The 10490-nt window shown below is 42.2% G+C and overlaps 2 protein-coding genes across 3 annotated transcripts; one reads left to right on the plus strand and one right to left on the minus strand.

Annotated features, from left to right (window-relative positions):
• Positions 1 to 407: 407 nt before the first annotated feature.
• On the plus strand, positions 408 to 3977 carry LOC125719540 (hairy/enhancer-of-split related with YRPW motif protein 1-like). 2 transcript variants are annotated; one of them, XM_048994411.1, is made up of 5 exons: positions 408 to 566; positions 1010 to 1085; positions 1462 to 1545; positions 1682 to 1763; positions 2692 to 3977. In XM_048994411.1, exons 1-5 carry the CDS (start codon positions 481 to 483, stop codon positions 3255 to 3257), a joined length of 894 nt encoding a protein of 297 aa, XP_048850368.1. In that variant the 5' UTR covers positions 408 to 480; the 3' UTR covers positions 3258 to 3977. The 2 variants fall into 2 exon arrangements, with proteins under 2 accessions (XP_048850368.1, XP_048850369.1); XM_048994412.1 differs by having other exon boundaries at positions 416 to 576.
• Positions 3978 to 5869: 1892 nt separating this feature from the next.
• Positions 5870 to 9392, minus strand: stmn2b (stathmin 2b). The gene is made up of 5 exons (XM_048994505.1): positions 8942 to 9392; positions 7610 to 7705; positions 7296 to 7471; positions 6901 to 7092; positions 5870 to 6750 (listed from the first exon to the last, which is right to left on the minus strand). Exons 1-5 carry the CDS (start codon positions 8958 to 8960, stop codon positions 6685 to 6687), a joined length of 549 nt encoding a protein of 182 aa, XP_048850462.1. The 5' UTR covers positions 8961 to 9392; the 3' UTR covers positions 5870 to 6684.
• Between the last annotated feature and the right edge of the window lie 1098 nt (positions 9393 to 10490).

The following is a 10490-nucleotide window of genomic DNA, read 5'->3' on the forward strand; positions in this document are numbered from 1 at the left end:
CCTGCTTGACCATATAGTGTTATAAGACTGGTGTGTATGAAAAATAGTTTTTATTGTTTTGCTTCTTTAAAAAGTATAACACTTCACATCTTATTAACTACTCGCTACAGCCAACATCAGGAGGTCCGGTGTTATGTTGCAGGTACAGACTGCCCCTTGCTACTGAATGACTGTCCGCGTTAGCTATGAAACTTTCCCACGGCCAGCTGACTGACTGACCATTGACTTGCCTCTTCACGAAAGCAACAGACACCCACAATGCAAAGTGAATGGGGCGAGGCACAGCGCTAAAGGATAAGCCTATTGGCTGTTTTCGGTGTTATTCAAAGAGAGGTGTGTCTGATTGGCGTACGCTTCGCGTTCGTCCCGCCCATTGACCGGCGACTAAGCGCATCTCGAACCGTGGGAAAGCGCTTTAAACGCGCAGTTCGCCGGGCAACCTGCAGTCGGCCGCCGCGGGGAGATCAGTGCACCGGAGTCATGAAGAGGAGCCGGGATTTCAGCTCCTCCGACAGCGAGCTGGATGAAAGCACGGAGATCGATAAAGAGAGCGCCGATGAGCGGGGGTCAGGCACCGTGCGTTTAATCCTTCTTCCTTGTCTTACAGAACACTTAACAAGTTATAAATCCATAAAAATTCCTGAGCCCTGTTCATATTGACAGTTATTGAAGTACGATAAAATATGTAGTATACGAAAACAATTAGAATTATTATTAATTATAGCATTAATTATTTGTTGTTATTATTCGTATTGCTGCTATTATTATTGTTGTTGTTATAATTATTATTATTGTTGTTATTAGGGGCAAGCACCGTAGGTTATAATGTTTCTCTATTATTATTGTTGTTATTTTTATATTAATACAAATGCCAACAATAATAATCAAATTAAAAGTAGTATGTCGTCTAAAAAAAAACCGTCAATATTAAAGTTGAGCAGGCTCGTTTGAAGGATAATGAACTGGTCCTGAAATCGGACTCACCCGCTTGTGCGGCGTCTCTGTGCAGGATCCTACGGACGCTGCGCGGCTCCGCCAGTCCGTCCGCTGTGTCGCAGCTGCAAGCGAGAAAGCGCCGCAGAGGGGTCGGTGTTTCTTGTTATGAGTATAATCTGTACACATCCTGTCGTTTTATATGTTCGATATGCTTTGTAATTTTTAAAGATTTTTATTTGTCCTTGCGTCATTTGGTCGATCTGCTTATGTTCGTGTATATACCGTTTATACTGATCCCTTAACTTGTACACTACTCTTGCGTCACTTGTGTATATCCGTGTGGCTCTGTAAGTCTGTTTCTGTATCCCTGGTAACCCTCTATATCTGAAATTGTCTTACTGTATATCTGGGTAACTCCGTTTGTGTGTCAGAATTTGGCGCCCCGGCAGTGCCCCTTTTTCTTTCGCCAAGATCCGCCCATGGTTGTGTTTGCCAGTTTCTGAAAGGCGTTTGTTTCACCTACAGATTATCGAGAAGCGGCGGCGTGATCGCATCAACCACAGCCTGTCTGAGCTCCGCAGGCTGGTGCCCAGTGCTTTCGAGAAGCAGGTAACGCTACATACAATGAAATGGATGTTTCATGCAAACAGAAGACAATCATTCTTGTGGTTTTGTTTAATAAAAATGTAAAACATTAAAAGAATGCGCATCCACAAAAACATTTGTATATTACGTCTTATTTCAGGGCTCAGCAAAACTGGAAAAGGCTGAGATTCTGCAAATGACTGTAGATCACCTGAAGATGCTGCATACTGTGGGTGGCAAAGGTAATATAGACACTCGACATTCAGTCACCTCTTATCTGACTTAGTGTCTTATTTCTTCATCTCACTATAACTCTGTAGCACATTGATTTATCCAGATTAGTGTAATTAGTACATTTTGGGTTCATGCTCATATCTGTTGAGTTATTACGCATATTTCGGTAACACTGTACTTGATGCGGCACGAATAATGTAGTATTATGCTATTACTTATATATGAATTAATGATAAACTGAGTCTTAGTTACATACTGATCTCATGTTCATCATTAATGAATCGTTGCACATCTTTTATTTCAAGCAGTAACTATATTAGTTGCTTTATCGGTTAATTCTGTAAGCCTTTGTGAACTACTGAAGGAACTACTTAGGAACTACTGAAGGAACAAGCCATGAATAATGCAAGTAAAATACTGATCTCATGTTTGTTCATCATTAAGGAATCATGATGCATCTTTTATCTCAAGTAGCTACTATATTTGTCCATGATTGGTACTTCAGTAGTGACTAAGTACTAAGTATTTGTGCCCCATCAAATAAAGTTTTACCCATATTTCATTATGATATTCATTGCTGATGGATCATTATTTCTGGAAGAGTTGCAACAGAAAGGACAGGCTGAATTATACTGGTGTGGGAGGTGACTTGTCACAGTACATAGCATCTGTGTGATTCTGTGTCCCTTAGGGGGCACTCTAGGGAAGCTGAAGCACTGCTTTATGACCTAGTGAAGGTATAGCACTGCTTTATTACCTATGGAAGATGAAGCACTGCTTTATTACCTAGGGAAGATGAAGCACTGCTTTATTACCTAGGGAAGTTGAAGTACTGCTTTATTACCTTGGTAAAGTGAAGCACTGCTTTATGACCTAGGGAAGGTGAAGCACTGCTTTATGACCTAACTGCATGACAGCCTGACCCTTTCCATGCAGGCTATCTTGATGCCCATGCACTGGCCATGGATTACCGTGGCCTGGGCTTCCGCGAGTGTCTGGCAGAGACAGCCCGTTACCTGAGCATCATCGAGGGCCTGGAGAGCACCGACCCGCTGCGGGTCCGCCTGGTATCCCACCTCAGCAGCTATGCTTCCCAGCGAGAGGCACACACAGGACTGGGACACGTGGCTTGGGGCTCTGCGTTCAACACGCCGTCGGCACACTTGCAACATCGGCTCCTCCAGCAGGGGGCGGCACCCTCGCGCAGTACAAACGGCTCATCTTCCGTTGAGAACCAGGCTCCCAGCAGGCTCACCAGCACAGCACGTGATGAACCGGGCCACGGGCCTCTGAGAGTGCCCCCTAGTGGCACCATAGCTCCGCTGCTTCCCGTCACTATCAAGCTGTCCCCTCCGCTTCTGTCTTCCTTGTCCACATCTACGTTTCCGTTTTCCTTCAGTTCCTTTCCCCTCATCACCACAGAGGCGCTCAGTCCCTCCGCCACCTCCTCCACCCTGGGGAAGCCCTACCGGCCATGGAGCATGGAGATAGGAGCCTTCTGAAGTTTCCTTCTGGACTAGAGCACCAGCTGAGCTGGATCTCCATGAACACAGTTTCAAAAATGGCCAGTTGTTTCCATTACAGTGTTGGTCTTGTAGAGAGATATACAGTTATTTTATAAAATTACCCTTTCAGAATTTAAATTTCTGGGAAGAACAGAATTTATGTCGACCCTAAATTGGTTTGTGTATGGTGGGGGGGGGGGGGGTGCGAAATGCTACAACCCCTTTCGTTTGAATGGTTATAATGGTTACTGATGTCTGTAAAGTCACAGTTAAAGCGATACCTTTGTCTGAGTGCATGGGCCAAGGTGTCGATCCTCATATGTGTTGTGCTTATACACATTACAGTAGACTGGAAAAAAGTTAGATCAAGTGTTTTAAAGAAATCATCGACACAAGAAACATGGAAAGACCTGAAGATAGGAAACACAGACGGTCAAAAGCAGTCTGTCACTGTAGGCACCCTCAGATGACACATTGCTGTGCAGTCCTGCCTTTTAAAAAAATGTGTTGGTTCCCTCATTGAATTCTTTTCTTCGGCAAAATTACCGGGATGGTTTGCTACCTACATGGTGGCTGCCAGCTGGGCCGTCAGATTTTATGCCTTTAAAATGAGCTTTTCGTTTTTGAATTGTTACCACATGCAGGTCTGAGATTTGCAACATTTATGCGTTCTTTGTCTTTCTAAACATAAATAAAATGACAGCAAAAAAAAAAACCCACCACTTTGAATTCTGCTCTTTCACGAGGCCTTACTGGTATTTGCCCAACTACAAGAGGACAGCCATCAATTAAAAGTACTTTCCTATTGGATTACCTGATAATTCTAATTAAAAAATTTTGTTAGCACTTTTCATTAGCTGCACCTTCATAATGGATTCGTAATGCATTCATAAGGAGTATTTAACATCCTAACATAATTTAACAACTTTAATATACATTAATAACATACATCATGTAATCTTACAATTATAATGTTTGTTATTAATGTATATTACAACTGTTATATCCTGTTCATTGAAAGTATTATGACTGCCGTGCAGTAAGACATGTTAAGGTACACTTTGATGCTGGGTTATGGATGTACTATGAATGCATTATGAATGTACAGTTTATGTAAAGCCTTACCCAATAATTAAATGACAAAAATAGATTTTAACTTACATATACGAAAAGCAGACAATATAGGAATGTGTTGAAAAGGCTTCAGTTTTGTGTTCCTTCTTTCAGAGAGGGTTAGTTGTAGTGGACAGTGTGTATGTTTCTGTGCTTTAAAACTTTAAAAAAATCAAAGTTTTGTAAAATCTCCCAAGAATCACCTAATTTTCACAGTTCGTTTTAGTTGATAGGAAATGTGTTTTCCAGTTCTGTGTAAATTACAGTGTGGGGAGACACAAAATCTATTTCACAATGACAGTGACAATGTCTTACTATGACTCATAATGCTATGGAGTGATTGCTGTAGACACCCACGGCGAATCTATTTGTGTCTAATCTATCCTTCCATCTCCTTCTGAATTCATTCCCAGAAGCTTTTCTAAGACGACTTGTTTCATTTTTAAAATTGTCCTTATAAATTTGCAATTATTAAATAATAAATGACAATTCAACAATAATAAGAACTTATGTAAATACTGAACACCACGCTTAAATGCCCTCCTGACCCCAGATCAGAGCTCCATCCCCCAGGCTATCAACCGCACCGCTCCTCTCTGTTGAGTTTACTGCCCCCACGGGTGACTTTTAAGTCTATAATCTCTCCAGAATGTTATGGGATAGATTTGTTTAGTCTTCTACAATTAATTGGGAAAGGTCGTTTTTCAGTACTGTACATGCATCTATATCTCAGTCTTTTACCTCAACCTAGTGGTCACATTTATTATTACACCTATGAACGCCTAGTAGTCACATTGCGTGTTACAACAGTATGTACACCTACTGGCCACATTTAGAATTACAGCTAGGAACACCTACTGGCCACATTTAGAATTACAGCTAGGAATACCTACTGGCCACATTTATTATTACAGCTAGGCACACCTACTGGCCACGTTTAGTATTACAGCTAGGCACACCTACTGGCCACGTTTAGTATTACAGCTAGGCACACCTACTGGCCACATTTAGTATTACAGCTAGGAACACCTACTGGCCACGTTTAGAATTACAGCTAGGCACACCTACTGGCCACGTTTAGAATTACAGCTCGGCACACCTACTGGCCACGTTTAGTATTACAGCTAGGCACACCTACTGGCCACGTTTATTATTACAGCTAGGCACACCTACTGGCCACGTTTATTATTACAGCTAGGCACACCTACTGGCCACGTTTAGTATTACAGCTAGGCACACCTACTGGCCACCTTTAGTATTACAGCTAGGCACACCTACTGGCCACGGTTAGTATTACAGCTAGGCACACCTACTGGCCACACGTATTGCAGGTACGCGCACCAGCTTTCTGTAAAAGGCAGCATGCCTCCGGTCTAATTTTCAGAATTTTTTGTTTGTATTTTTCATTGGTTGTCTGTTTCATTTACGTGATCCGTTGGAACTCTCTGATATTCACAGTTTCCCAAAATGCAAATAAGCGGGGGCACAACTTGGAATTTGCAGAAGCCCAAACTTTTATTCAACATGGGTTGCACACGGGGGTGCACATGGAAAAAAAGACAAACAGGAAGTATCAGACAGAAATATACAACCAAGAGACTCCAACACATCCAACACAGAAGGTACCTCGGCAGAGATTTCCATGCAACCAGTACAGCACATACCAAAAATCCTCTCTGCAAATGATTGACTGGGAAGCTTATTGTCTATGAAGGAATTGGGATATGGCACTAAACTGGGTAGAGACCTGCAACAATACAGTGTTTGGCTCTGCAGGCTAGGGGAATCTGTGTTCTTGTACAGAAGGGCACTAGTTTGAATCCTGGGGCCAGCATAGTATATTAAGCTTCAGCAAGGCCCTGGACCCCAGTGGGAATTCATATACACCAGTGTTTCCCAGTCCGGTCCTCTGAGACCCTCAGAAGTCACCCTCAAGGGAGCAAAAATGTGGACTGTCTGGTATGGAGCTCGGAGGGAGCAAAAACATTGACCGACTGTGAGTCCCCCGAGGACCAGATTGGGAAAAGCTGATATACACAAATACATCACTAACAAAATTATAAACCTGCACAAAGCAACATGTCCGTTGCGTTATGAATAAGAAAAAAACTATTTACAAAATAAGAGTCGTATTTGCTTTCCAGAAGTGTTTGATATTTAGTTTTAAAATTTAATTTCTAATAATGCCGTGGATGAGATGAGGCTGTGCGCAGAGACGTGCCTTGTCTGCTGTCCGGTAGCGGCGGGGGGGGGGGCTGGTGAGGGCTGGCGGGTGGGCGGCACGCCGCAGTCATAGCTGTAGTTGACAAGCTCAGCTCTTCCCTGACAGCACCAGCATCAGCTGCTTGTTTCGGCGGACGTCCATGGCATGTCTCTCCTGGCCAGGTATAGAAACTACTTCAAAAAACTACCTTTAATTGTTCATCCATCCATCCATCCATCCATCCATCCATCTATCAGAGAAACATTTCATTCAAGTGGCCTATTGTCATTATTTTCTATTTATAGATTTGCACCATCCCATCACCTTCTCCTGCTGACGTTCCATTATGGCTGACAGGTAGGCCTCACGGTTTTCCTTGCTCTGCTCCATCTTGAGGGTCAGCTTCTCCTCGGTCACCTTGCTGAAGCTGCTGTTCTCCTCCATGGCCTTAAGTAGGACGTCCCTCTCACGATCACGCTTCTCTTGTAGTGACCTCAGCGCCTGGGCCTCCTGGGCCTGTAACAACCCCGCTCAGTACAAGGACACCATCCATCCCAGCAGCAAAAACGCTGCACTGTAATAATTCCTATTCTACCACGCATATGATTTCTATTTATATCGGTCTGTGTCTGTATTTACACATTAAATTATGGGTTTGTGATCTAATTTTGACTGAAATAGCAAGGACCTTCAGTAATGAAGTGTTTTCTATCTCTTACTTTTCTCCTGTCCTCTGCAGCCTCCAGCTTCATCTGGATGTCCTCCAAAGAGACATCCCTCTTCTTAGGAGGAGAGGGGAGACTGTGGACTGCGTCCGACACTGGGGATGGTGACTTCAGAATGACTTCAAAGGCCTGGCCAGAGACTCTCATGTTGATGGGCTTGACCTCCATGTCTGCATTGGCCATGTGGGGGTTAGGGTTAGTGAATTAAGGTGCCTATTTACCTTCTACACATTCCAACAAGCACCTCTAAAACCAGCATTTAGCTTTCATTCTCTTTTCCCTCATTCAGCCCGTGAAGCAGGCCTTACCTTCAAAGTCACATGATACGCTGCTGCGACGCTGTGGGTAGAAGCAGGAGCAGATCAAAGGGAGAAACGACAGCTCCTTCAGCTTCTCCTTGTAAGCTGCAGAGTGAACACAGCGTCCATCTTATATCCTCCGTGAAAAGCACTTATATTTACAGCAGAAGCCCAGAGAGACAAATATATTAAGATCTACAGCTACGTTTTTTTTGTAGGATTTGCAGCATGAGTAGGTTGCATGGGTGTCTGAACCGAAAACACGTGAGATGCCGATACACCATGTAAGCGAACATAAAGGTTAATTTCAAGAAAAACGTTACGTGAAAGAAAAAGGTGATTAATCTTATACGTGTTATTTCTTTGCACATCATTATTCATGAGTTATATTTTTAAGTATTTTACGTTCGCATAATTCTATGCATTATACAGGACTAATTAAAGTTTAAATTAAAACTCGATAAATTTTTGTGACAAACCAAGGACAAGCCCAAATTAAGCATGGCCATTCATGCATAAGGCGCAAAACACCAACCAAAACCACACCCGTATCATAATTAACATCGTTTTTTATTTTGACATAAGCTTAAAACGTCAGAAGCCTTGAAGCAGGGAACAATGCAGCCGAAGCGATCGCTTACCAAGGCAAATTTGACAAATACCTCAGTAAAACTGGTAACAATTAAACATATTTTATTACTTTATTACTTGGCTCATTCTTGTCTTGCACTGTCACTATTCACTATTTCACTATTTCACTATTGTTTGTCATATTTCCAATGCTCTATACCCTGCAACTGTAGCATAGGAATTTTATTGTGTTTTGACATTTTAACTCTACATTAAAATTTGAATTATATTCGAACGATCTGTTTTGTAGCTGTGCGCAATATCATATGAGGAACTCGTTTTCTTTTAAATCTTATTTCATTCCCACTATATTGAGCGCGCAGGGAGCAGTAAACCACCTTCAGTTTTGCTTCAGTGACGCTGTAATGCTGCTGAAATAGACGGGCTGCGGGGTGGGGTCTCACACATCCCCGGTACTAAGGCGTGAAAACCCGAAATCTGGCTCTAGCGAGTCGTTCACCTTCAAATTAGCCTAAATTTGAATTACTGTACCGAACGCCACGATTTATGCAATCCATTAATGAATAGAAATTTACTTTAAAACCAGACTGACAGAAATGAAACAGCATTATTGGTATTTTGTCTGTCATTTCTCAAAGATGATCAGTTTATGGCTTGTCTTGTCATTGCGATCACGCAGCATCCTTTCATTAGGATGCGACGTCCTGCATGATTCATTTAAAAATAACACATTCAAGACCTTTCTCTTACCAGTTGCAGTTTTATCCATAGTGATCACCGTTGTGCTACTAAACAACGTCGCAGTTGTGTTTTGGCAGCGGGGGAATGGACGTCTTTAAGGCACTGAGTCAGCAGAGGAGGCAGAGAGGAAGAAGGAGCAGAGCAGGAGAAAGAGCCGGTGAGATACGGAGGTCCACGAGCGAGCGCGCGCGCAGGTTGGCCAGCGCGCATCCCGACGCGCGCACCGGCATGCGCGCCTATATGCAGCGCGCACTACGCCGTCGTAATGACTGAGAATAAACCAGGTTATTGAATTCCTCTCTACAATAGGGTAGTAAATCAAAAGAGAATCCCATATAATTATTTCGCGATCCTTATGAAATAGCTTGCTGTTCGTGTCCTATCTCGCGAACGTTTTGCCCAGGGGCCCACACAACCCATAATCCGTCCCTGAATGGAGGGAAAACAGGCTGAGGCTCATTTTTTTGACAAATATTGTCCTGCCAAAAAGTAAATAATAACGTTGTTCTGAACATTAGCCACAAGATGGCAGCACATGTCAGGTTCCTTCAAGATATTACAAAAACGATTAAAATCGCGTAAATACTGATGGCTCAGTGGACGTCCTTGTTACGGTAAGCTTATAGTGTTAAGGGTTTGAATGCCACCTGGGTTTGCGCTGTCTGACGTGGGTTCACTCCAGTGCAAAAGCATGCAGTTGGGCGACTTGATATCTGGCCTCGAAGTTCCATTCAGAGTGTACTTCTACGGTGTGACTCAAAACAGGAAAAGCAGATGGAAGGGTGAAAAAAATCTGTTGGAGGTCATATTAACTAGGTTTAAATGGGCTAACAAGCAGATTAAAAGGTTTCAACTCAGCAGTAGATGCGAGTTATTCTTTATTTGGAGAGGGAATTGTCAAGTCAATAACTGTCAAATAATCAGTTTCGTTAATCCCAAAATTAAACCATCTTAATATCATTAGCATTATGTCCAATTATAAGAGATGGAAAATCAGGAGCTTAATTCCACATACATATTTTGAGATATTTTAATGCAAAATTCCAAGTTTCTCTCAGTTGTTGTATCATGAGGCAATTAATATTTCGTTGTGTCTGTATTTAATGACAGCTCAAGTAAAATGCTTGCAATAAGGACAATGTTTTAGGGATTAAAACACCAGTGACGGAATAAGCGCTTTTGATAAAGTGTGACACTACTGCCTATAACACCAGTGACAAAAATGGAAGATTTTTTTTTTAATTAAACTTTTTTTAACGGTTGTCCCTTCTGGAGTAAGCTGACCTTCTGTCACTATTTAAGTCACCGGTGTAAAGGATATATGGGATTATTTTAGCAAAAATTCAAAACATCAGTGACGTGTAAAATTTATGTGCTACCTGAGAAACAAAATCATCAATAAATGTATTTAATAAAATACACAATTAATCACATTCTTGTTCCCCAGGGCATTTGTCTATCGTAACTCTTCGACTACAAGGAAGAGTTAAATATATCCCAAACTACTTTGTTAAAATGTAATGCGCCCCAATCACACCACTGACCAAAATCTACATAA

Source organism: Brienomyrus brachyistius, chromosome 23 (genome assembly GCF_023856365.1).
Source record: "Brienomyrus brachyistius isolate T26 chromosome 23, BBRACH_0.4, whole genome shotgun sequence".
In the NCBI taxonomy this organism is placed as follows: domain Eukaryota; kingdom Metazoa; phylum Chordata; class Actinopteri; order Osteoglossiformes; family Mormyridae; genus Brienomyrus; species Brienomyrus brachyistius.

Coding starts and splice junctions, on each gene's coding strand:
- LOC125719540 (XM_048994411.1), top strand. CDS start 481: ATGAAGAGGAGCCGGGATTTCAGCTCCTCCGACAGCGAGCTGGATGAA. Junction 567..1,009: donor GAGAGCGCCGATGAGCGGGG/GTCAGGCACCGT, acceptor GTCTCTGTGCAG/GATCCTACGGACGCTGCGCG. Junction 1,764..2,691: donor GCATACTGTGGGTGGCAAAG/GTAATATAGACA, acceptor CTTTCCATGCAG/GCTATCTTGATGCCCATGCA.
- stmn2b (XM_048994505.1), bottom strand. Junction 7,472..7,609: donor CGTATCATGTGACTTTGAAG/GTAAGGCCTGCT, acceptor TGGCCAATGCAG/ACATGGAGGTCAAGCCCATC. Junction 7,093..7,295: donor CTGCAGAGGACAGGAGAAAA/GTAAGAGATAGA, acceptor GGGTTGTTACAG/GCCCAGGAGGCCCAGGCGCT.